The sequence below is a fragment of the Schistocerca serialis genome, chromosome 3, assembly GCF_023864345.2.
Source record: "Schistocerca serialis cubense isolate TAMUIC-IGC-003099 chromosome 3, iqSchSeri2.2, whole genome shotgun sequence".
Taxonomy (NCBI): domain Eukaryota; kingdom Metazoa; phylum Arthropoda; class Insecta; order Orthoptera; family Acrididae; genus Schistocerca; species Schistocerca serialis.
The window spans coordinates 376,590,911-376,618,210 of NC_064640.1; the positions used below are offsets into that span (position 1 = coordinate 376,590,911).

The 27,300-nt window shown below is 42.7% G+C and overlaps 1 protein-coding gene across 1 annotated transcript in view; it reads right to left on the bottom strand.

The window, feature by feature from the left end:
- Nucleotides 1–27,300, bottom strand: part of LOC126471615 (relaxin receptor 1) — a 752,030-nt gene that overhangs the window by 252,828 nt on the left and 471,902 nt on the right. Inside the window, exon 8 of the mRNA XM_050099855.1 lies at nucleotides 18,226–18,294. Coding sequence (XP_049955812.1) covers nucleotides 18,226–18,294 — 69 coding nt within the window. The remainder of the gene's footprint in view (nucleotides 1–18,225; nucleotides 18,295–27,300) is intronic.

A 27,300-nucleotide genomic window follows, 5' to 3' on the forward strand; every position in this document is an offset into this window, starting at 1 on the left:
AGCGTCTGTCTGACTTCTGTAGTAGTGTGGGGGTGGAAATTGCATCTTGCAGGAACCACAGGGTAAAGGGTACATCTCAGATTAATCCGTTGCGCAGAATGACAGAATAGCACCCATACGCTCACAAATGCATAGACTAGTTCATGACGACACACTTGTAAAATCAGGCCACATATTAATATTTCCAAAAAGCTTCTGTCTTAATTTTCTTTACACAATAAAATTTACAGAACGTTTTAAATGAACAGTTGTTCAGTTCTGAAACACACTTCGCGTAACTTGGCCAATCTGTGGCCGGTTTTCCCAACTTCTCAAAACACGTGACGCAACAACATTAACACAAGACGAAGAACGCTTCGGAGTAGGAAAAGGAGCTGTTTTTCTACGCAGCAGAAGAATCATTACAAACTGTCAACTCCGAAAGTCTAAGATCTGTACTTTACTATAACAGATAGATGAACATTAAACTATCCTCATAACTTTCTACGGCAGTAGCCGGGAAATCAAATCAATTCATGTTCGCTTATACCTTTGCTAATTTCAAGCCAGCTCACAAAAATAAGACACAGGGAGTTGGAAAAAATTTTCTACAAGGGAAAAGATACATGACTGAATCAAAAACCGCAAGACGTATCGAGAAGATTACTGAAAATGCATTTAACTAAAGTGTTTTGGAGAGTGAGGAGATGGTTGATATTTCAATGGAAAGGTTGGTTGGTTGGTTTGGGGAAGGAGACCAGACAGCGTGGTCATCGGTCTCATCGGATTAGGGAAGGATGGGGAAGGAAGTCGGCCGTGCCCTTTCAGAGGAACCATCCCGGCATTTGCCTGGAGTGATTTAGGGAAATCACGGAAAACCTAAATCAGGATGGGCGGACGCGGGATTGAACCGTCGTCCTTCCGAATGCGAGTCCAGTGTCTAACCACTGCGCCACCTCGCTCGGTACAATGGAAAGGTATCACTTCACTGTGTACCTAGAAACACTACGTCGATTTTGATCCAATGAAGGTATATGTTACCTGGAGGATAGTACATTTGCTGATAATGGTTTCAAAGTCGTCCGCCATCACATAGCGTAGTGGCATAGCTACCTGAGCGTCATCTTTGTCTACCCTTTAATAGGGAATCATTACAGACAGAAGGCTCAGTGTGGTGCAGATTTGTCAATCAAGCAGGCAACCATGCCAAGGAGACAAACTCGTCATTCCTACTGCCAACAGAGTGAGTTTGAAAATTGTGGTCTTCCGAGTGGAGGGATGGTCCTTTCGGAGAACTACCACATAAGTTGGACGTGCTGCATCAGTTGTGCAACGATGCTGGCACCAGCGGTCACGTGAACATTGTCACGTCCATAGACAGGGCTCTGGACGTCCACTCAGCACAAACGGCAGCCAGAATCGTCGTATTGTAAGGGCAGCAATGGCTGATCACACAGCTGCCACAGCGCTCAGATGTGTCAACACGAACTGTTGCGAATCGGTTATTAGCAGTGGGACAATGTGCACACACACTTAAGCCCGTCTTCGGTTCACGTCATACCATCACGGTGACGTGCACAGTTCGATGGTGCCGTCACAGGATCACTCGGAAGATGGGATGCCGCCCCGTAGTCTTCAGCGATGGAAACAGATTCTGCCTACACGCAAGCGATAGTTGTTTGTGCTTACGGCGTAGACCTCGTGAGCGCTGTCTCGTAGAGCGAATTCGTACAACATACACCAGTCCAGTTCCACCACAGAGCTTACGGTCTGCGGTGCGATAAGCTACAACCTCGTACACCTTCGGTGTTTCTAGAGGGGACGCTAACCAGCGCACGTTACCTGCAGAAAGTTGTGAGATCCGTTCTTTTGTCAGTCTTGCAACACGAAAGTGTTGTGTTGTTCCAACAGGATAATGGTCGCCCACACAGTCTGTGAAACTCAACGTCGCCGGCCGGAATGGCCGAGCGGTTCTAGGCGCTACAGTCTGGAACCGCGCGACCCCTGCGGTCGCAGGTTCGAATCCCGCCTCGGGCATGGATGTGTGTGATGTCCTTAGGTTAGTTAGGTTTAAGTAGTTCTAAGTTCCTGGGGACTGATGACCTCAGAAGTTAAGTCCCATTGTGCTCAGAGCCATTTGAACCAGCCAAACTCAACGTCCTCTGCAAGATATGCAGCAACTTCGCTGGTCGGGCGCTGATGACTGCGCAGTTGAGCGCCCAACAAATCAAAAATCATCATCATCACTTTCCCTGGCCAGCACGATCTCCTGACCTGTCAACAATCGAGCACGTCTGGGATATGATGGGGTGAGAAGTGACTCGTGCGACTCGTCAACCGACAACTCTTAGAGAAATACGAAAACAGGTTGAGCAGGAGTAGCAGAGCGTACCCCTCGACAGTGTTCGTCATCTGTACAATCGACTGAGTCAGCACCTGCATTGCCGCCCATGGATGCTACACCACGTATTAGTATGGCTTTTTCAGCATTGGTCGATACCTGGTTCCTCAGAACCGCTTGTGCTATTGATCTACAAATGGAATCATTTCATGGACTGAATATGGAACGTTACAACAATAAATCTTGAGAGAATTGGAAACCTCAAAAATTGTGTACTAATTTTTTACAGCTGTGTAATTAAGCTTTATAGTAATGCTACAGCAGCAGCAAAGCAAGCAACGCTCTGCATTCTGGCCCTCATAGGCCAGTCGGCACCATTAGGCCTATAGCATCATCGGATGCCTTAGAGAGGGGCTTGGCCTGAGCACACCACTCTCTGGCCGATGTCGGCTTTCTTAACTTTGAAGCTGCTACTTATCATTCAGTTAGCTCCTCAATTAGCCTCACGATGCTGCATGTACCCTAGTCCAGTCCTCTCACCGAGAAAAAATCCCCGGGAATACCGAGTATCGAACCCAGTTCCGCCGCTTAGCAGCCAGCATAGCTGATCAGTGGGCTAGGAAACGCTCCAGGAGTAGCTTTGTAATATGTATATAATTACTCTAGGAAGAATGTTTAGAGGCTCTGAAACATCCACGCAATCATCGTTTAAGTTAATTTGAATTCATAGACGTATTTAGCAATGCGTGGACGCGTTCTGCTCAACAGGAATTGATATCCGCGAAAGCTGATAAAAGTCTCTGTATTGCTGTTAATGTGATCTTTTTCATTTTCCTAAAGCATTGAAAAATTTGTGAGAAAAAATTATCAGCACACTGGTGGCCTTATCGTAGTTTAAAACTGTAATTTTTTTTAGGTGTCTCCTTGTGAAATTGCCGCATTGTTCACGGTTGTACATTACCTGCATACGTGTCATCCACTAACATGCTAAACTGAATTAATGGAGCATTATTGTTAAAGAAATTTTCAGTCTTAATTCAACTAATAAAATTACCAAAGAGTAAAGGGAGAAATGTTTTCGTGCCTTGTCACGATATATTTCAAGTACAACTCTTGGCATTATCACTGGCCAATTATAATTTTAAATAAATAATTTTAATACCTATGCGTAACAGGTGATTACAAAATAGAATTTAATCTGGAACACACTGTGTAACCCTATCACCTTCAACAATATATCTCTTTCTCTGCTGTGTATATTTGCCTAAAGACCTGCAGATTAAAGGGAAATCAGAAATATACAAGTATCTATAGCCTATGATGTAGTATGTTATTTGAAGTGTATTACTCACCTAATGACCTGCAGGTTGAAGGATCATTAAAAACTTATAAATGTCTGTAACCCATTATACGGTAAGTCATTTGAAAGGTGGATTAAAGAAATAGGAGACATTGCAGGTTGTCAAAAATGACGTCTATCTCTGAAGTTCACGAGCCTGAATGTCCGTATTTGGACAATAAAAGATTTGCTGCAAAGCAGTTCTTGCGGCACTCAGAGCTTTGCTTGCTCTGTATCTAGGAATAAATTCGGATATAACAATCTCAATTACAGCAAGTGCCACGGCCCCCGCGTCACTTCGCTTGCTAACGACGGAAGAAACAAGAGCTGCAGGATGGGAGTCGCTAGACGCCTCATTCAGCCTTTACTTGCCAGATAATTTTTCACTAAATGAGCAGCCTTTTCATGGAGAAGGAATTTCTGAACAGTCGTTCAGTTGTGCTCCGATAAAGAAAAGGACGCGAAAACAGTGCCCAAGAAATAGAAATGAAACCGACTGTTTTGCTGCAGCAAGAATTACAAGTAACTTATATGAGTAACTTGATCATTTACATGGTTGAATATCTACGGTCGTGTATTATAGAACAGCAAACTGCATGTTATTCGGGTTCGGATTGTGAGGCTTGCTGATTATACGTGTACAGTTCAGTGATTTTAGAAAATTAAAAACGAAAAAGAATTAGAACTAATATTATCGTTTACAATTTACTGTTTTGTATGTGAATCGTATTTTAACAACAGACTCCCAAGTCCACCGTTGGACGTTCCTGGAAATTTTTCTATTGTTTCCTATTTCATCTTCAGGTAAAAGCGGTGATTCAGCACTTTTAACATAACCACTGCCAATTTCCTATCCGTATAATTATGTAGTCCTTACCCTACGAGCTAAACTTCCAATATTTCCACCCCATCGCTTCAGTCGAGTAACGCGTAAGTAATGTAGTGAGCTTTCATATGTGACATGTAGCATTTCTTACAAACACACTAAATAGGAGTTTAGAGTAAAAAACATGTATTTTGGATAATCCATTTTTTCGGTTAGCCGTGTTGTCAATGGTCTGCAGTAATCCAGGCGCTTGCTGCATATCACAATAATGTAATATTTTCTCGAGGCCGGCCGGGGTGGCCGAGCGGTTCTAGGCGCTACAGTCTGGAACCGAGCGGCCGCTACGGTCGCAGGTTCGAATCCTGCCTCGGGCATGGATGTGTGTGATGTCCTTAGGTTAGTTAGGTTTAAGTAGTTCTAAGTTCTAGGGGACTGATGACCTCAGAAGTTAAGTCCCATAGTGCTCAGAGCCATTTGAACCATTTTTCTCGAGAGTAAGGTAAAAAGCTTCCGACCTGCCACAGAAATTGCGTTGATAACAATGAAGTGTCTCTTTAATAGTTCCTCGTTATCCAGTACCCTAAATCAAGTGAAGGAGAAAGTAAATTATGATTCTGTTTCTTGATTTACAGTAGAAATGGTTTGCTGAATTCAGACGTCGCCCTACCTCCGTTGAAACTAATGCACACGAAGAATGTCCCTGAACTTTAACAACAAATGAAATCACAACGAAAATGCATAGTATAGTACCGAATAATCCACGGTGGGAAATATGTGAAATAGCTGATACTATAGTGTAATAAAGAAAAAAATACGGTACTTCTTGTATCATAATTCAACCATGAGAGTTCCTTGGTAAAACAGGTGCTGCACTAATTACGCTGAGCAATATCAAATACGAAAACAAATTTTTCAGTAACGTTTAGACTTATATTTCAAAAGAATTTATCTTATTTTGTTTGCTTTTATCTTATTATTGATGGAACGCCGGTCAACAGTTCACACTAGATCTTGTGGACCGACTCTCTTGGCTCTTTCGTCAGATCAATGTACTTATCCACAAAGGGACTTTACTTTAAAAATGAGTAAACCGAGAGATCTGAATCACGTACTGTTAGAACATTCACTTCCTTCAGCAGATTTGGGGCCCTGTAACGGTCATCTACATTTTAGCTAAAGAAAAGTCTGTGCGAAGTAGTTTTGGGTCCAAAAAATACGATATGGCAGCCGTAAATTAGCATTTCGTAAATATTTCACAATGCATTTGAAGGACTGATCCTACTTGCAGGATTAACGTAGCATAAATTTCTTTGACCTAAAATGGAAAAAAATATCAAATACAATTTTAAACCCACGTTCAGGAAAAAGCAGAACGCTTTGTACGACTAGAGATAGGACGTTCATATTTACATGACGTGTACATTAGTGTGTTCTGTAGAAATGATTAACATTTCAGTCACCTCGGTTCAGCATGTGTCCTGTTGCCTTGTAGGCCCAGCGTCCGCTGTGGGCCCTCGTAACTTGTCCCATGCGTGATGGCATCGAACGCGTGACAATGTGCGAATGGTGTCCTGTGGCATAGTCATCCATGCTGCATTCACTTGGTTCATCTGTGGTGGTTGGCACTGGGTCACAGCGAGGCTCCCGTTGTTTCACAATATTCCACACATTTTCGATTGGAGACAAGTCTGGTTCTCTGGCGGACCAGAGCAAGAAGCTGACATCATGTGACACCAAGAAGACACGTTTTCGTGTAGCAACATGTGGTTGTGCATTGTCTTGCTGAAAAATGGCGTCTGTTGTGTTGTGCAGAAAGGGTATGGCTACGGGTTGCAGGATGTCATTCAATTAGCCCACACTCATCGCAGTGCAGCATCCCACACCACAAGGCCTTGAGTTGGCGCTGTACGTCTTGTGCGAATGCAATCACTGTGATGCCGCTCGCCCTGTCTGCGGCGAAACAAAATGCGGGCATCATTTTTAAACAAAGAGAACCTGGATTCGTCTGAGAACATTACCTGATGCTATTCCCGTCTCCAGTGACGTCGTTCCATACACCGTTGCCGTCTAGCATGTTTCTGCACATTCGTCAAAGGTAGGCGGATAAGTGTACGACGCGCACGTAACCCTTGCCGTAATAAACGGCGACGGACTGTCTCCCCCGATAGCGTACAATGTGTTCAACTGTTCCACTGTTGCGCCAGAGCCAAGTAGGATGCAGGTCTTTTTTGCAATCTCATTCAAACGAGGAGTCGATCTTCTCCCGGGGTGGCATGGGTAGTGGGACCTGACGCATCTCGTCGTGTTCTACGGACTTCCCTGAACGATTCGGCAAACACCCGTCGCACTGCCGAAACACTTCGCCCCACACGTGCAGCAATTTACCCGATGGTTCCATCACATTCTCTCATATCAATAACGCGCCCTCTTTCAAGCTCACTCATTTGACGGTACGGTGCTCGTATGCGTTTGCGAGGCATCCTACACGTCTACTCAAGTCGCAGTGATCCATTACCTTCGGTTTATAGCGACAACAAGAGCCGCAAACACATTTTACCGGTAGGTGGTGTTGCACCACGATATCGATGTTGACCTCGAAGCTACGGCCGACATGGTTCAAATGCTAATCATTTCTGCAGGACATACTAATGTACATGTCCTGTGAATATGAACATCCTATCTCTAGTCGTTCAAGGTTTTGTGTTTTTTTTCTGAGAATGAGTGTATTTTATATCAAACATAGTCTTTGAGCTGCAAATCCGAGAGCTGCTGATTTTGCCTTTGTTTATGGCCTGCACCGACGTGATTATGAAGCGACAAATCACCAGAATTTCACATCACTACAACGGCTTGTGGATGCTCATACGTGTGTCAGGTGTTTGATTAAAACAGCAGTAGAAATGCGTTGTTCCCAATGGCAGGAGAGCATTACCTTGTGGAGTTTCATCTACGGATGAAAGAGAGTGTCAAAATGTTAGGACGTCACATGTCTGAAGCAGCGGAAATGTTCAATTAAAAGCAGTACTGTTTGCTGTGAACGGCGTAACGATCGATTTCGGCAACTCATGACAGTTGCCTGCAACGAATAGTAATAATCGGCCGGAACAGTCACCAGGCTATAAAGGTGAACGTAATTCGAGTGCAATAAAAGGCTAACGTACATCCGAGCGTGCATATCTTCCTCTCCACATGCGGTCCGCTTCCCACGTTGGTCAAATCTCCGAAAGAATTTTATTTTTATAGTCTAAGCCGCTTCTCGTCTATTTCCTTTTACAAAATAGTTCCTTAATTTATTTTTATAATCTTCAAACATTATCGAGATTTTTGTTTCCACGTTTGCGTTTCATTTAAATTTAAGAATGCGACAGGCTTTTTGCACAAAACCTTCTCGTTGTTAAATCATGATTACAATCTACCGCACTCGGTCATCTGATGTATGTCCCGCGTCGACTATTTCATACACTTCAGCGTCTTCATTTATACTCTGCAGGTCACTGTACTGTGCGTGCCTGTAGATGTATCGTGTACCACTGTAATTTTCCCCTTTTCTTGATCCATTCTGAAATGGTCCTTGGCGAGAAGAACTGTCAGCAAAGCTCTGAACGAGCTCGAATTTTCTGATTTTCTCGTCTTTGCAGTTTCGTGAGATGTAACCACAGTGTTGCCGATCTCTTCTTAGCACTAATGCTCTCATAATTCCAACAAAAACTTCCTCATGATGCACAATTTCTCTTATGTAGCTCCTGCCACTGGGTTTTAATAAGACTCGCTTTGACGCTCTCGCGTTTACAAAACTATACTGTGACGAATCTCGACGCTCTCATATTGATTATTTCTGTCACCTATATTCATCCTACTTTATATGGCTCACAGACAGATGTTCCATAATGAGGAATTTGTTTGAGTAGTCCTTTCGTAAAATATCACTTTCGTGGCTCTGGTTCATTTGATACAGGACATCTTACTGAACGGCACGACCTTCAGAAGTATTTGTTTGCCGCCGGCCGCGGTGGTCTAGCGGTTCAGGCGCACAGTCCGGGACCGCACGACTGCTACGGTCGCAGGTTCGAATCCTGCCTCGGGCATGGATGTGTGTGATGTCCTTAGGTTAGTTAGGTTTAAGTAGTTCTAAGTTCTAGGGGACTGATGACCACAGATGTTAAGTCCCATAGTGCTCAGAGCCAGCCATTTGTTTGCCTGACAGGTATTCGGACATATAGCCAAATCATCAGTGGCATACACTGTGCACTTCTGCCTCAAACGACACTTTGTGATGGTTAAAAATGGTGCGGATCTCTGCGATACACAGATCGTCTTGTATACATGTTGTTGTTGTGGTTGTGGTCTTCAGTCCAAGGACTAGTTTGATGCAGCTCTCCATGCTATTCTATCCTCCGCAACCGTCTTCATCTCCGAATAAGAACTACAGCTTACATCCTTCCGAATCTGCTTACTCTACTCACTTCTTGGTCTCCCTCTACAACTTTTACCCCCACACTTCCTTCCAGTACTAAAGTGGAGATCTCTAGACGTCTCAGAATATTACTTATCAACCGATCCTATCTTTTAGTCAGGTTGTGCAACAAATTTGGACATGTTATAATTGTAAAAATGCTAAACGGTCATACTTCCCGGGCGTTTCACTTCCTAAGATTTTTTCAGTGAAACTATGCCTGACACCAGCTTTCCCTAGAGCTATTTTTTGGGTTTTTGTTACCTATTTGGAAGCTCCCGATGCTTATTACTGTATTTTTTTCGGTTGTTACTATATACATTGATTAATCGTCAATCGTGGAATCAAACAATAACGGTTTATTGTCCATTTATCAGCAATACGTTACAGCGCTTTATGTAAGATCAGCTTCCATTTCCAGAAGCAAGTATCGATCTTGTGCAGCTCTACCAAATTTACGCTTCAGTTAATTGGCGTTGCCTCTTAACTGTACAGTATACACAACGCCATCATCCTCATCACAACAACCTTTGGCGAAAAGCCTCACGGAACTTACGGAGTTACCCACCAGGTCGTTTATACACTGACCCAAAGAATCACAACACCAAAAAATAATTAATGTAGAGTAATAAAATTTTTGGAATACATTTGTTTAGGTAACATGTTTAAGTGATTAACATTGCAAGACAACAGGTTAATATAAGTGCGAGATAAGGCATTGCAAATGTGAAACGCTGGTACATTAATAACCGGTGTAGCCATGACAATATTGAACGCATGCACTCAAACGTACATGCATTGTGTTGTACAAGTGAAGGTGACAGTTCGTGGGTTGAAGTCCCATGCCTGTTCCACATGGTCGGTTAATACAGGGATGGTTAATGCTTTCTAACCAGCACAGGGCCAACACTGACACGCAGGCAGAACAGAATTTTATCAGAAAATACAACAGACCTACACCCTGCCATCTAATGTGTTCTCGCTCAACAGCACTGAAATGGAATCGCAAATTGCTGTGGTTTGGGGTCAGTGGATACCACGCTTTGGAGAGCCTGAGTCGGAGCTGTCTTTGAAGTAATCGGTTTTTAACAGTTCATTGAATCACTGTGGTGCCGACTGCTGCTCAGATTGCTGCTGTAGGTGCAGTACGGTACGCCAGGGCCATACGCCGAACACGATGGTCTTCCCTCTCGGTAGTGCCACGTGGCCGTAAGGAGGCCGGTCTTCTTGCGACCGTACAGTCTCGTGACCACCGCTGCCAGTAGTCATGTACAGTGGCTACGTTCCTGCCAAGTTTTTCTGCAGTATCGCAGAAGGAACATCCAGCTTCTCGTAGCCCTGTTACACGACCTCGTACAAACTCAGTGAGGTGTTGATAATGGCGTATTTGTTGCCTTAAAGGCATTCTTGACTAACATCAACTCACTACGTCCAGTCTCAAACGTACATAACGCTCACGAATAGTGCAGCGTGTATTTAAAGCAAACATGATGTGCATCCTCACACTGGCGCTACTAGTGCTATTCTTATGCGACTGGTGCGAAATTTGAATAAACATCATCTTTTCAAAAAGATTTCAGGCTTGCGGCCGGTCGTCGTAAACTTCATTGTAAGATATTTTGGCTGGACGACTGCCAGCCATCTTCAGGTGAGCCGAACGAGGACTGACGAAGACGTTCTCCGCTCCGTCTTACATAATGCGCTGATGGTTCTGCCGCGCATTCGTTGCAGTCGCTGAGGCAGAAGGGCCACACCGCCCAGCGACAGCGCCGTCGCTGGTGGAACTGCAGTACTCAGCTGCCGTCGATATTGTCGCTGGCCGCAGCTATCGAAGTCTTCTGGCGTCTTCATCTCGAGCAAATTTCGGAGATGACGGGATTTCATGCGTTATTCAATTTGTAACCACTGTCACTGTTCTTTATATTTCCCGAAATGTGTATTTCAACGGATTCTCTGATAATGGAGGTCCAAAAAGATGTTGCTGTGGCCAAAATCGAAGTTTTGTCGTACTCCATTGAATGTCCGTTAGAAATACAATGTTCCGCAACTGCGGACTTACTGGGCTGCAGTAGGCGAGTACGGCGTTCATATTCTGAACAACGCTCTTCCACTGTATTCGTTGCCTGTCCTATATAGGCCATACCACATTGACACGGTATTTTGTAAATTCCCGCCTTCCGCAGTAACAAATCCTTCACCGATCTCAGCAGACCCGAAATCTTAGAAGGCGGACGAAAAACCACTTTCACATGAAAAGTATTACTAATCCTCGCTATCTTGAAGGAGATATTTCCAACGAAGGAAGAAAAGCTAGGGACTTGGCTGGAGCGTTCTCCTCTTTATCCACTTCCCGGTTCCTGGCTCTAGTTGAGAAGGCCCTGTTAATTTGCTGGTTCGAGTATCCATTGTCTCTGAACACCGTCCTTAAACGTGCAAGTTCCTTAGGCAAATTCTCTGCATCCGAAACCGTACATCTTTCAGATGTAGAAACACGCCTACTAACTTCTGTTTATGTCGTACAACTCTTTCCCGGTGTTGCAATTTTTTCCGTCAGTATAGATATAGTAGCAGTTTCTTGCAGCATGCCTGAAGTTACTTTCATATCTGACGATTTCATCCCATTAAAAAAGACGTGCTGGAAACTATCTGTTAGCACACTCTTTGATCAAAAGTGTCCCGATAGCTATTAGTGGACATTAAGTCTTTCAGACCCTCTGGTTACAGCCGGCCGGTGTGGCCGTGCGGTTAAAGGCGCTTCAGTCTGGAACCGCGTGACCGTTACGGTCGCAGGTTCGAATCCTGCCTCGGGCATGGATGTGTGTGATGTCCTTAGGTTAGTTAGGTTTAATTAGTTCTAAGTTCTAGGCGACTGATGACCTCAGAAGTTAAGTCGCATAGTGCTCAGAGCCATTTTTGAGCCCTCTGGTTACAATTGTGTACATCAATCTTTACTTTGTTTTACCAGTAACAAAAGTATTTTTTCCTAATAGATACTTGACGTACACATTTCCAAATGATGAACCTTTACATCACACGGAAGTGCTGCCAACTGTTGCGCATCACTATGAAAATATGAGTAAGTCCATGTAGCACTGCGTAACAGCTCGTGGCCATAAGAATACACGGATATCGTTGGTTCGGTATATTCCACTGTATAATTGCATATTATTGTTGTCATTTGGCTTGGTAATTATTGAATGATCATCTTGCTACTGGTCACCATACAGAATACTTCGTAATTAGTTATTTTAGTCCATAAAATGATTCCAAGTGTACAAAGTATGTTCTTAAAACAGGTGCATATTTCAGTATAAATCTTACATCTAAAATCACCTAAGAGCATTGCCACATAAAAAAATATTCCTTCCTCCAAATAAAATTCTGGTCTGACGTATGCCAAAGGTGTCGCACTGGGTTCAAGTAGAGACTCTGGGCACACCAGTCCATTTCAGAAATGTTATTGTCCACAAACTTTTGTCTCACTATTGCTGCTTTATGACGGGGTTCATTGTAATGCCGATATTATCAGTCATCATCTTAGAAGTATTCCTCTACAATACGCAGTACACAACAGTCAAAAATGCGTTCATATCTTTCCACAATTAGCGTTTTCTTGAACGCAATACAGAGATCACGCCCTTACGATGAAAAATATCCTTATACCGTCATTCCGTCTCGCTATTGGTACTGCAGGAGATGACAGGCATTGTTCTCCAGACAATCACCAAACCCAAATCCTTACATCGGATTGCCACATGTCATGGAGTGATTCATCACTCGAAATCACTTATTCCCAGTCATCCACAGTCTGTACACCACCTCACGCATCGATTAGCATTGACTACAGAAATGTGTGGCATACAAGTTCGACCACTGTATCCCACTCTTCTTATCTCCCTTATCTCCCTGTGCACAGTCATTGTGCTAGTTGGACTTCTGGTAGCACTTTAGAATTCGCGAGTGATTCGTTCCGCTGATTTCATGCGATTTTTTTATAACGACCCTCGACAATGCTCGACTATCTCTGTCCCGACGGTACATCAGGTCTGCTCTGACTTGGCTTAGCTGTGGCTGTTCGCTCGCGTTTCCACATCATCAGGAGTCGACTTGGGCAGCTTTGGAAGGATTCTAATTTAACTGGCATCTAATGGCTAGTACCTGTTCTGAGCCACTGGCCGACCCTTTTTGTTGTTACTGCTTTTCTACTGACGACACAATACTCCCAGCCTCCCTTTATTCTCATATTGGCCGGTCCACCCCACGTGGTATCTATGGTTATTTCTGCATTGTATAAGGGTATACATTTGCCGCTCGGGATAGCCGTGCGGTCTAGGGGTCTTGTCATGGTTCGCGCAGCTTCCCCGTCGGAAGTTCGAGTCCTACCTCGGGCATGGGTGTGTGTGTTGTACTTAGGATAAGTTAGATTAAGTAGTGCGTAAGCCCAGGGACCGATGCCCTAAGGAGATTGGTCCCATAGTCCTTACCGCAAATTTCCAATTTCCGCATACTTTTGATAAGACACTGGACACTGGACATTATCCATCTAATCCCAAAGCTAGTTCGACATTTATTACGCACGTATTTTGTTCACTAGTGACAGTACAGAACTGTAACGAATATCTACAGAAATTAAAGAAACACTGCATGAATTTGGGAGCAGCTATCTGTTGTTTTCTGCATCGTGTGAGCGACTGCTGTTAACAAAATACATGTTCAGACCTACAGAAGAGATGTTACGTCTCCAAACGATCATAATGCCTAGCAAAATACGTATTTCATAGCCTTGTAATAGAGTAACATGTGTGATAGGCTCAGCTGTACGCATCTGCAGCATCGTTGACAGAACCGACTGCGGACCTTTGGTGCAGAGCCGGGTGGAGGGTCTGAATCAGAGGCTCAGACGGTTTTGCGACCGTGTTGGCTGCAGATTCCTTGACTTGCGCCATAGGGTGATGGGGTTTCGGGCTCAGCTGAATAGGTCAGGAGTTCACTACACTCAGCTGGCGGCTACACGGGTAGCGGAGGCTGTGTGGCGTGGACTGGGTGGTTTTTTTAGGTTAGAAGGCCTCGGGAAAGTACGGGGTGGGCTGCAATCTCAAAGAGTGCATGGCAAATACAGGACGTGCTTGGATCAAGGAACAGTCGGAATTGTAGTTGTAAATTGTTGTAGTTGTGCTGGGAAAGTCCCTGAGCTTCAAACGCTAATAGAAAGTACAGAAGCTGAAATCGTTATAGATACAGAAAGCTGGCTAAAGCCTGAAATAAGTTCTGCAGAAATTTTTACGAAGTCTCAGACGGTGTTCAGGATAGATAGATTAGGCAGAATTGGTGGTGGAGTGTTTGTGTCTGTCAGTAGTGGTTTATCTTGTAGTGAAGTCGAAGTAGATACTCCGTGCGAATTGGTATGGGTGAAGGTTATACTTAGCAGCCGAACTAAGTTAATAATTGGCTCCTTCTACCGACCCCCAGACTCCGATGATATAGTTGCTGAACAGTTCAGAGAAAATTTGAGTCTCGTAACAAATAAATACCCAACTCATAAGGTTATAGTTCGTGGGAACTTCAACCTTCCCTCGAAATGTTGGCAAAAATAGTTGTTCAAAACCGGTGGTAGGCAGAAAACGTCTTACGAGATTGTCCTAAATGCTTTCTCCGAAAATTATTTCGAGCAGTTAGTCCACGAACCCACGCGAATTGTAAATAGTTGCGAAAACACACTTGACCTCTTAGCTACAAACAATCCAGAGCTAATAGAGAGCATCATGACTGATACAGGGATTAGTGATCACAAGATCGTTGTAGCTAGGCTCAATACCGTTTCTTCCAAATCCACAGGAAACAAAAGCAAAATAATTTTATTTAAAAAAGCGGATAAAGTGTCACTAGAAGCCTTCCTAAGAGACAATCTCCATTCCTTCCGAACTGACTATGCAAATGTAAACGAGATGTGGCTCAAATTCAAAGATATAGTATCAACAGCAATTGAGAGATTCATACGTCATAAATTGGTAACAGATGGAACTGATCCCCCATGGTACACAGAAAAGGTCCGAACGCTGTTGCAGAGGCAACGGAAAAAGCATGCGAAGTTCAAAAGAACGCGAAATCCCGAAGATTGGCTAAAATTTACAGACGCTCGAAATTTGGCACGGACTTCAATGCGAGATGCCTTTAATAGGTTCCACAACGAAACATTGTTTCGAAATTTGGTAGAAAATCCGAAGAAACTCTGGTCGTATGTAAAGTACACAAGCGGCAAGACGCAGTCAATACCTTCGCTGCGCAGTGCCGATGGTACTGTTACCGACGACTGTGCCGCTAAAGCGGAGTTATTGAACGCAGTTTTCCGAAATTCCTTCACCAGGGAAGACGATGGAATATTACAGAATTTGAAACACGAACAGCTGCTAGCATGAGTTTCTTAGAAGTAGATACCTTAGGGATTGCGAAGCAACTCAAATCGCTTGATACGGGCAAGTCTTCAGGTCCAGATTGTATACCGATTAGGTTCCTTTCAGATTACGCTGATACAATAGCTCCCTACTTAGCAATCATATACAACCGCTCGCTCACCGATAGATCTGTACCTACAAATTGGAAAATTGCGCAGGTCGCACCAGTGTTTAAGAAGGGTAGTAGCAGTAATCCATCGAACTGCAGACCTATATCATTGACGTCGGTTTGCAGTAGGGTTTTGGAGCATATACTGTATTCAAACATTATGAATCACCTCGAAGGGAACGATCTATTGATACGTAATCAGCATGGTTTCAGAAAACATCTTTCTTGTTTAACGCAGCTAGCTCATTATTCGCACGAAGTAATGGCCGCTATCGACAGGGGATCTCAAGTTGATTCCGTATTTCTAGATTTCCGGAATGCTTTTGACACCGTTCCTCACAAGCGACTTCTAATCAAGCTGCTTGTCTATGGGGTATCGTCTCAGTTGTGCGACTGGATTCGTGATTTCCTGTGAGGAAGGTCGCAGTTCGTAGTAATAGACGGCAAATCATCGAGTAAAACTGAAGTGATATCAGGTGTTCCCCAGGGAAGCGTCCTGGGACCTCTGCTGTTCCTGATCTATGTAAATGACCTGGGTGACAATCTGAGCAGTTCTCTTAGGTTGTTCGCAGATGATGCTGTAATTTACCGTCTAGTAAGGTCATCCGAAGACCAGTATCAGTTGCAAAGCGATTTAGAAAAGATTGCTGTGTCGTGTGGCAGGCGGCAGTTGACGCTAAATAACGAAAAGTGTGACGGGATCCATATGAGTTCCAAAAGAAATCCGTTGGAATTCGATTGCTCGATAAATAGTACAATTCTCAAGGCTGTCAATTCAACTAAATACCTGGGTGTTAAAATTACGAACAACTTCAGTTGGAAAGACCACATAGATAATATTGTGGGGAAGGCGAGCCAAAGGTTGTGTTTCATTGGCAGGACACTTAGAAGATGCAACAAGTCCACTAAAGAGACAGCTTACACTACACTCGTTCGTCCTCTGTTAGAATATTGCTGCGCGGTGTGGGATCCGTACCAGGTGGGATTGACGGAGGACATCGAAAGGGTGCAAAAAAGGGCAGCTCGTTTTGTATTATCACGTAATAGGGGAGAGAGTGTGGCAGATATGATACGCGAGTTGGGATGGAAGTCATTAAAGCAAAGACGTTTTTCGTCGCGGCGAGATCTATTTACGAAATTTCAGTCACCAACTTTCTCTTCCGAATGCGAAAATATTTTGTTGAGCCCAACCTACATAGGTAGGAATGATCATAAAAATAAAATAAGAGAAATCAGAGCTCGAACAGAAAGGTTTAGGTGTTCGTTTTTCCCGCGCGCTGTTCGGGAGTGGAATGGTAGGGAGATAGTATGATTGAGGTTCGATGAACCCTCTGCCAAGCACTTAAACGTGAATTGCAGAGTAATCATGTAGATGTAGATGTAGATGTAGATGCTCGAAAAGTCTCCTTGGAAAAAAGAAAAACAATAAAGCACTCTTTTCAGTCTCTCGGAACGCTTCGTTGTTTCAGCGACTAACGATAAACTGCTGCTAGAAATGGCGCACATTCTGTGATATGATGCACATAGAATCGTACAGGTGCCACTTCAATACTAAACCTCTTGAAGGTGAACTGGGACCAGAAAATTCTTGCGAAATGAATGTTAAGGTAATAACAGAAGGGGTGAGTGGCTGAAGATCAAACGTGTAGTGTTCGCTATTTACATACACACCTAGCCAGCCGCAGATAGGCGAACAATATACTGTAGAGGGACACGAAAGCCACACAGAGTGTGGCGGAAAAAAACTCTGTCTTCTCTATATGCTTCACGCTGATAATGCAGTGGGGATTACGGCACCATACCACGTGTGTGTGCTTTCTGGTTGTCTACCACTGGGCACTCTTGCTACATCTTCGATAACCCTATACCGACTAGAAAAATATAATTATACGAACAAGCCGACAGCTGTTTTTAATACACCTGGAAACGCATTCTTCTTATAAACATTGTGAAAATGTTAGGGACGTTATAATGGAATAATGTAACTTGCTTAAATAAGAACAAACATAATGAAAGAGAAAATTTCTAACATACCTGACAAAATGACGCAAGTGGATCAATTGTACTTTTTGTGGCCTATTTCGTTTTTGAAGCGGATAAGTAATTTTTTGCTTTATCTGATGGAGACCTCCGTTATCTCTGGTACAAATCATTCAACAAAATTAACGACCGGCCTGATCCAATATCCAAGACTAGGAGAGAACCTTTGCTTCCTATATTTGTTTTAATACCTTCTCTTATCAGAAAATATTGAAACTCTGTCTTCTAGCCAAACCATACTTTTCCATTCAAAGTGGCAAGCTTTCTCAAATTATTCCCTCTATCATCGATTTTGAATGTAGAAGTCGCTTGAAGCTTCACCTATTTAAAACACACACACACACACACACACACACACACACGCACACACACACACACACACACACTCTAGTTTGTAGTGTTAGAAACAAAGCTGATCAAAAATACCAACTTATCCTTTGGTATACGTCCATGTCATTTGTCTGACAAGATCTCTTAATTCTGATTTGGAATTCCTGTAAGAAGCATAATTTACGGAAAGAGTGATTTAATTTATTGCATACTATAGTAGCACACAATTTGTTCTTGGGAGACCCATATGTCAATTGTAACGTAATATTTTTTATATTTGTGTCACGTTAAAGAGTTACTAACATAAAAACAAATAATTACTTGTCTGCATTGAATGTATTGATTTTTGTACTCACAGAAGTTTCAGTCGAGGTAGCTCGGGAAATTTCTCACCTTCCAACGTGAGCGCATTCCTTGACAAGTCCCTGAAATCATAGACATTAGCTATTTAGTGCGAGTCAATAAAATGTAAGATAAATAGAAATAATGGCTTCAGTAAAAGTTGTAGGGCACTAAATTAAAAGTTCTATTACCGTAATTCATTTTCGAAAATAATACAAGTTTCTAACAGTGACATTCTGTATATGTTCTTTCCACCCAAAGGTACATTTATTTGTATGTAGTTGTATAGTTAAACATTCCTTTTTGCTCGAACATACCATTGTCAGCTACGTCTTTAGCTACGGAATTTTAGCGTATGTTGCATGGCTTGAGCAAGGAATGAACCTTGGCATCATTATAGGAACCCTAAGTAAGACAAGTAGTCTCGATTAGATCCAGGTATCCCTCGAAGATTAGTGGCGCATCGTAGGCTCTTCATGAACTCCATTAGCTAGATATAAACTAAACTCTGTACAAAAAGGCCTCGGAAGGCCCAACGGTACCTTCCGACCACCGTGTCATCCTCAGCCGATGGGCGTCACTGGATGTGGATACGGAGGGGTATGTGGTCAGCACACCGCTCTCCCGTTCCCTTTTATCTTCAAAATGGTTGATAAAGTGGAAACTTATAAAGTTTTTTGTGTTGAAGTGATATGGAAATTTAATTCGTTTTAGAAGGCAAAACAGAATAGACATACGGCAATGTTATAAATGTCCATCGAATTTAACATGCTATATGTACTCTACAAGTATTTTGATCGATTACAAATAGTATTTGCACTTTCTTAAATAATAAAAATTGAAAAACTGATTATAGAATCGTTCTATGATTTATTAATGTCTTTATCTGTTTACCTGAAATATTCGAGGTTATCCTCTAGTACATAGAGGAACTGGGCCTTAATATTCCACGATACCTGCATATTTACTGGGAAACCAAGCGTCTACCTAGCCCATCAAAGAAGAATACCAGATTAACATCAGAAAATGTGTCTGTGATCAGCTACTGACCAAAATAGTGTCAGCTTTGAACGACATTCGATTTTTAGACCCGGAAAGTATTCTCGGTTAAAGGAAGAGTCGCCTTTTTTGAACTTAATAAACGTCAATTACTTTGTAAATTTATACACTGGCGATTCTGTTTGTGACAATAATGCTCATCAGATTTTCGTATAAAGCGATCTAGAACAAAAGTTTCAGACGTCATTAGTAAAACCAATTCGTTTAAGCCACACGAAAATACTTTCTGTACAAATACATGTCGTAATATGGCATACCAAGAGTGCAATAAAAATTAAAATATCACTTTGTACAACAGTAGAACGTACCCCAGACGGAAATGAGTTCTATCTTCACCAGTAAGGTAGTAAGTTGCAGCTATGGTTCATACTGTATTTTGTGGGAAGCGAAGAGGGGGGGAGGGGGGATGGTGGGAGGAGGCTGATAGTTATGCAGCACACAATACTGCCGTTCATGTCTTACGGACTGATATCCTGGCAGCCTGTCTCACTTACTGGCCTGGACACGTAGGCAACCAAAGAATTGGTTTGATTTTTGATCCAATTGCATGCAATCAATTTGTTGTTAGTGATATATGTGCGGAATATGTAAAAAATCGAGTTTCATAAATTTCTATTTTGTTTACTTTATCTTCTCATGAACCATGCACCTTTCCGAGGTGGGATGGCTTGCATGCCTAAACGATGTAAACAGCAGTACTGTAGGTGCAACCATAACAGCAGAGAAATGAGACTAACCTGTGGTTCCTGAAGGAGGACAGAAGCCTTTCTAGGAGTTGCAGGGCCAATGGTCTGGATGATTGACTGATCTGGCCTTTTAACATTGGAAAACATTGTTATGCTGGTACTGCAAACGGCTAAAAACAAGGGGAAACTCCAGTCGCTATTTTTTCCTCGAGGACAGCTCTACTGTATGCCTCTAGGATGACGTCATTCTCTTGGCTAAGATGTACTGGAGGTACATTAGTCCACCGTTTGGATCTCCAAGCGGAGGAGACAACTTAGGAGGAAGTAGTCATCACGGAAAGCAAACCGGAATTATATGCGTCGGAACGCGGAAACTTAGCTGTCTTAATCTGGTGGACAGCTTGGAGAATTTAACCAAAAGTTAGATATAGTGGTAATTAGTGAAGTGTGGTGGCAAGAAGAACAAGGCTTGCGGTCATGTCAGCATAAAGTTATCAACAAAAAATCAAACATCGATAATGTTGGGGGTATGCTTAATAATCAGGAATAGAAATGCGATCAAGATTCTATGAACAGCATCATAGAACGCATTATCGTAGCCAAGATAGACACGACGCCAATACAGTAATACAAGTTTATATGCCAACTAGCTCCTCAGATGACACAGACATTGAAAGAATGTATAAGATAAATGAAATTATTTAGATAGTTAAGGGAGGCGAAAGTTTAACTGGGATGGCTGACTGTAATTCAGTAGTGGAAAAAGGAAAAGAAGGAAAAATAGTAGGAGAACACAGACTGCGGAGACGAATGAAAGAGGGACGTGCCCGGTGGAATTTTGCACGGAGCACTATTTAATCTTCACTAACACTAGGTTTATGAATCATAAAAGAAGGCTGTACACGTGGAAGAGACGTGGGGAAGACGGTTTCAGATTGGTTATGTGATGATAAGGCACGGATTTAGAAATGAGATTTTAAGCTGTGAGACGCTTCCAGGGACGAATGTCGACTCGGACCATAGTTTATTGGTTTCAAACCGCAGATTAAATCTAAAGAAATTGCAAAAAGGTAGGATTTTCAGAAGGCAGGATCCGGCTAAATTAAAAGAACTAGAGGTTGTTGAGGGTTTCACTAGCAGCATTACGCGACGTTAGACTGAAAATGGGGAAAGGGGTACAATAGAAGGCAAATGGGTAACTTTGAGAAATGAACTAACGAAAACAGGAGAGGATCGCGTAGGTAAAACAACCACGCGTAGTAGGAATCCTTGTATAATACAAGACATTATGAATTTAATTGACGAAAATACAAAATGTAAAAATGTAGCTAACGAAGCATGTGGAAAGGAATACAGACGTCAAAAACTTATTGACAGAAGTTGCAAAATCTCTAAAAGACAACAGTAAGGCTGTAGAAACAAGCATGAATTGGTGAAAGATAAAATTCACCTATAGGAATATTCAAGAGGCTTTTGGAGATAAAAGAAGCGACTGTATGAATATCAAGAGCTCAAACGGTAAGCTAGTACTAAGCGAAGAAGGGAAAACTGAAAGAGGGAAGGAATGTATAGAGGGTCTACATAGGTAAGCAAAATTGAGGACAATATTACAGAAAGAGAAGAGGATGTAAGTGAAAATGGCATGGGAGATATGATACTACGAGAAGAGTTTGAGAGAGCACTGGAAGACCTTAGTGGAAACAATGCCCTTGGAGTAAACGACATTTCCTCGGAGTTACTGCGACCACTGGCAGAGCCAGTTATGACAAATCTGTTCCACCTTGTGAGCAAGATATAGATACAGGGAAAATATCTTCAGACCTGAAGAAGAATTTAATATTCCAATTTCAAAGAAGCGAGCTGCTGACAGGTGGTAGTATTACCGAATCATCATTTTAATAGGTCGCGTTTGCAAAGTATTGACACGAACAGTGAAAAAGCTGCTAGAATCCACACGTGAGAAGATCCATCAACGACTTGCAACCGATATATTACAAATTATTTCACCATACGTGAGTCGGTGACAGTCGGTCCCTTGTTTTTCAGTCCATTATACACCTAGTGAAGAACTGTCTGCTGTGTAAACTAACCAACACAGTTGAAACAAATAGCAAACGTAGCCGCCGTTTGATATGACAAAAATGTCAATGAAATGGGGTACTTGCTCATAATAAGCAAGGATACCAGATCACACGACACGCACGACGGCAGTGCCGGTTGCCTGTTTCCCAGGCGATCACCTATTTAGCATCCACATAAGAAATTTGATATTTGAATTATGGTTCAGCACTACCCATTACGAAGCAAGCAAACTTTTTATTTTGTTTCCTGCTTGCCGCTTCCCTATATGTATAGGTTATATAGTTTAAACAGTTGCGGTGTATGAAGAGTACTCACTAAGAGGTATAATTTTGTGTTAAAAATTTAATATAGCAAGACAAGTACACTGACGCAAAATAAAGCACATCACCAAGAAGGAGTTTTGCGACATAAACGAAAGTTGGTAGGCGTGTTTCTACTTCTGAAAGACCATGTCTATTCACATTTTGCGCCAGTCGCATAGGAGTGCTCTTGTAGCGCCACTATGAGGATGCAAATCAGATTTGCTTTAAATACACCCTGCAACGGTTGTGGGCATTAGTTACCTTTGAGACTGGACGTGGTGAGTTGATGTTAGTCAAGAATGCCTTTAAGGCGAGAAAGGCGCCATTACCAAAACCTCACCGAGTTTGAACGAGGTCGTGTAATAGAACTACAAGAAGCTGGATGTTCCTTCTGTGGTATGGCACAAAGACCTGGCAGGAATGTAGCCACTGTACGTGACTGCTGGTAGCGGTTGTCACGAGAATGTACGGTCGTAGAAGACCAGGCTCCTAACGACCGCGTGGCAATACCGAGAGGGAAGCCGTCGTGTTCGGCGTATGGCTCTTGCGGATCCTACTACATATGCAGCAGCAATATGAGCGGCAGTTTGCACCACAGTGACACAACAGAGTGTTACAAGTAGGTTACTTCAAGGACAGCTCCGAGCCAGAAGCCCTGTAACCTTCATTCCACTAACCCCAAACCACCGCCGCTTGCGCCTTTAGTGGTGTCAAACGAGAGCTCATTGGAGATCAGGGTGGAGGTCTGTCGTGTTTTCTGATGGAAGTTGTTATTGCCTTGGTGCCAATAATGATGGCTGTGCGTTAGTTAGGAAGAGGTCAGGTCAGGGCCTGCAACCAACCTGTTTGCGTTGTGCTGCCGTTTATGAAGAGCATTACAGGGGATGTTTTACACAAGGATAGTGCTTGCCCACATACCACTGTTGCAACCCAGCATGCTCTACAGAATGTCGACATGTTTTTTTGGCCTGTTAGATCGCCGTATCTGTCTCCAATCAAGCACATGTAGGACATCATCGTACGACTAACTCCAGCGTCATTCATAAACAGATTTATCCGTCCCTATATTGACCCAGTAAGTGCTCCAGGCATGGAACTCCATTCCGCAAACTGATGTCGGCATCTTTACAACACAATGCATGCATCCTTGCATGTTTTCATTCAACATTCTGGCATTTATACCGGATATTAATGTACCAGCGTCCCCCTTTTACAGTGGCTTACCTTGCGTTTACATTAACCTGTGATCTTGCAGTGTTAATCACTTAAATATGTCATGTAGACAAATGTATTCCCTAAATTTCATTACATTAATTATTTTTTTGGTGCTGCGATTTTTTCCGTCAATGCATTATAGTTAGGTAATGTGTATATCTCTTGAGGCAACTCACGACGCATTCGTTACCAAGACTATATTCATGCAGTATTTGAGAATGAGTGCACTTAGCGACTTACAGAAAACTTTTAAGGAACTTTTTCTCGCTGAAACCTCCCACAAAACGATAAAACGGAAAATGTAGATCGGCAATCATCAAAGTTTTCATTTCTTCTCTCTGAAATTAATTTTCCTTTCCAAATTTCTCTTTAGTTTCCTTCACTGCGAGCTCATAGTTCAGACTGAATAACATCGCGGATAAACTATAGCTCTGCCTTACTCCCTTCTCAAGTACTGCTTCCCTTTCGTGTCCTTCGACACTAATAACTGCAGTCTAGTTTTTGTAAAATTATAGATAATCATCTGTTCGTTCCTTAGTCCTTAAGAATTTCAAAGACTGTAGGCCATTCAGTATTTTCAAACCATTCTCTAAATTTGCAAACGCCATGAAACAAGGTTTGCTTTCTTCGGTTTGTTCCGTAGGATATGTTTTAGGATCAGTATTGCCTTGTGTGTTCCTACATTTCTGTGTAATCCAAATGTATCTTCAACGCGGCGGCCTCTGTCTGCTTTACATTCTTCTGCAAACTGTTTATATCAGTATTTTGTAACCATGAGTTATTACACTGATAGTTCGTTAACATTCGCTTCTGTTGGAACTCGCATTTTTTGAAAATGGGGCTATTATATTCTTCTTGAAGTCTGAAGGTATTTCTTTCATGCCAGATGGAATCATTTTTGTATGACCTATTACCCCAGTGGCTTCATAATTCTGAGGGTATAACTTCTGCTCCAGGTTTCCTTTTTTCTTCCGGTTTGTCTGAAGTGAAATGTTTACAGTCAGCGTGTAATATGGGTTTTGGGTCTCATCTCACGGCTGTGATAGATGCATTTTTAATGCGAAAATCGTTTTAAAATAGGCCAGACTGTCCGCAGAGTCACAAATAAATAAAATCGCCTAATTACATCGCATTGTTGATCAATGAAGGTGTGTCTACATTGGAAAATGAAATGTCTTCAACCGTTGATTGATGAAAACACCGTTGCTGGGTAATAGCTACTTCGAAGCCGTCGCCGGAAATTGTGTGCAGCCGACGCTACCTCAAATGATTGAGCAGTTCTTCGAACAACAATAAGTGCTCAATCTGTTTTCCTTAGTGCTATAGTGTGTATTTCGTGCTCATTTGTTAACAGTAACACTACGAATCGGATAAGATATTTGGTGTGTGATACACCACAAACCAGATATTTCAACCTACATAGTCGGCAATACTGTAATTAGACATAATCCTGCAGCTGGCAGGGTAGCGTAATCACTAGAAGATCTATGAGCATATACTTCATGAGTTGTTAGCGAAGTCATGTTGGGTTTTTAATAGCTTTTAATTTTTTTTAAAAATCTTAAAATAATGTTAAACACTTATCATATCAGTGGAATACCTCAGGGTTGTTATTCCTTTTGGTTTTATTGTTATGCAGATGTTCACTTGAAGCTGTAGCTTTTAGTGCCATGAAACCGGCATTGAGCAAATACAGCTGAACCCAACATGATTACTCATAGCTGTAGTTTCCCTACCTACAAAGTTCTCTGATAGTGAAGTATATCCTCCGCTAACGAGAATATCGCTGGAATTGATTAGCACGAAACAGTGATTCAAAAAGCCATAAAAAGAAAGCCAGCTGTATGACTCCAGAGGCAGTACTAACAAGGAATTAGTACGATATGTCACCTCAAAACCTAATCGACTGATGTGTCACTGGCAGTACTGTGTAAAAGAATTTTGCAAGAAAAAGTTCAACTGCCGATGTGAAATGAAATGCTATTTTGCACACGATTTCTCGTGTGAAATTGTGTAATGTACTCTGACGCTACAAGGTTCTGAGCTCTTTTGACATTGTGCAGTACTGAACACACCGATTAAGTACAATTGCAATACATCGAGCGGTTCATAGATCAATACAGAGTATCTTTTTATCTATAGCATTGCTACCAAATTGATATGTAGTACACAAATGTTTAGAAGATTTTCAACTCATCAGCATTTATTTATTGAAATGATTACAGAAATTTGGAACACTGCTAAAATTTTGTAAATATAAAGTTACATGTGTGATGAACATAGTATTAAGGAAAACGTTTAACAATCATGTGAGTTGCAGACCAACTCACAGTATACACTAAACTGGACCAGAGATGGCAATGAATACGGCCAAATGTTTTCACCTTTTGAAGAATGATAAGCATCTTTGATCAGATTCCTAAAGAGAAGATTTCGATAACTTGATGAACTTTTAATTATGCTATGATTCATATTCTTATTGGAATTGTATTGAATTAAACTGTATTGTGTTTATATTGTGACTGAATATCTGATTTTGCGAAAATATTGAAGTTTTGTATTCTATATGCCCTCAATGGACCATACGATAGAAAGTGTCCTAAGGAGTGCCACTAAGTACTTACTAAGATGGCAGACTTTAAACTGGTATGATCTGTGCACACTAATTTTCTCTGTTACTGTTCTTTTAAATGACATTCGCTGTTGGAACAGTTGACGAACATGTGTCGTTGTTATGGACCAGAGTTCGGTACGTACAGATGAATAGCGGTCAAGTAGACGAAACATTAATATGTTGATTCAGGATACAGTACCAGGAAGAAATGACACTATCAAGCAACTACTTAGTCTGTGTGGGGTACAGAAAGACATACCACTTAGCGAGTAACCATCTAGGAAATTACACGAGAAGATATCATTATGCTGGTAACTCCGTTGAAAGCGAGCGATGGAATCCTAACAGTGGGGCGTAGTCCAAGGCTTACGCCTGCGAGTCGGCGTCCTCCGACAGTAGGATTCGTCATATCAGCGGAGGTCAGACCTGGTTGGAAGCTACTCCGAATGAGGAACCGCAGATCGGTCGGCACAGTTGCCTTGCGCATCTCTCGACGATTACTGACTTGCGAATGCAGTGCAACAGGCAGAGGTATACAGCGCACAATAGTTTCGGGCACGTGACTTGCGCAGTGAAATACACTCCTGGAAATGGAAAAAAGAACACATTGACACCGGTGTGTCAGACCCACCATACTTGCTCCGGACACTGCGAGAGGGCTGTACAAGCAATGATCACACGCACGGCACAGCGGACACACCAGGAACCGCGGTGTTGGCCGTCGAATGGCGCTAGCTGCGCAGCATTTGTGCACCGCCGCCGTCAGTGTCAGCCAGTTTGCCGTGGCATACGGAGCTCCATCGCAGTCTTTAACACTGGTAGCATGCCGCGACAGCGTGGACGTGAACCGTATGTGCAGTTGACGGACTTTGAGCGAGGGCGTATAGTGGGCATGCGGGAGGCCGGGTGGACGTACCGCCGAATTGTTCAACACGTGGGGCGTGAGGTCTCCACAGTACATCGATGTTGTCGCCAGTGGTCGGCGGAAGGTGCACGTGCCCGTCGACCTGGGACCGGACCGCAGCGACGCACGGATGCACGCCAAGACCGTAGGATCCTACGCAGTGCCATAGGGGACCGCACCGCCACTTCCCAGCAAATTAGGGACACTGTTGCTCCTGGGGTATCGGC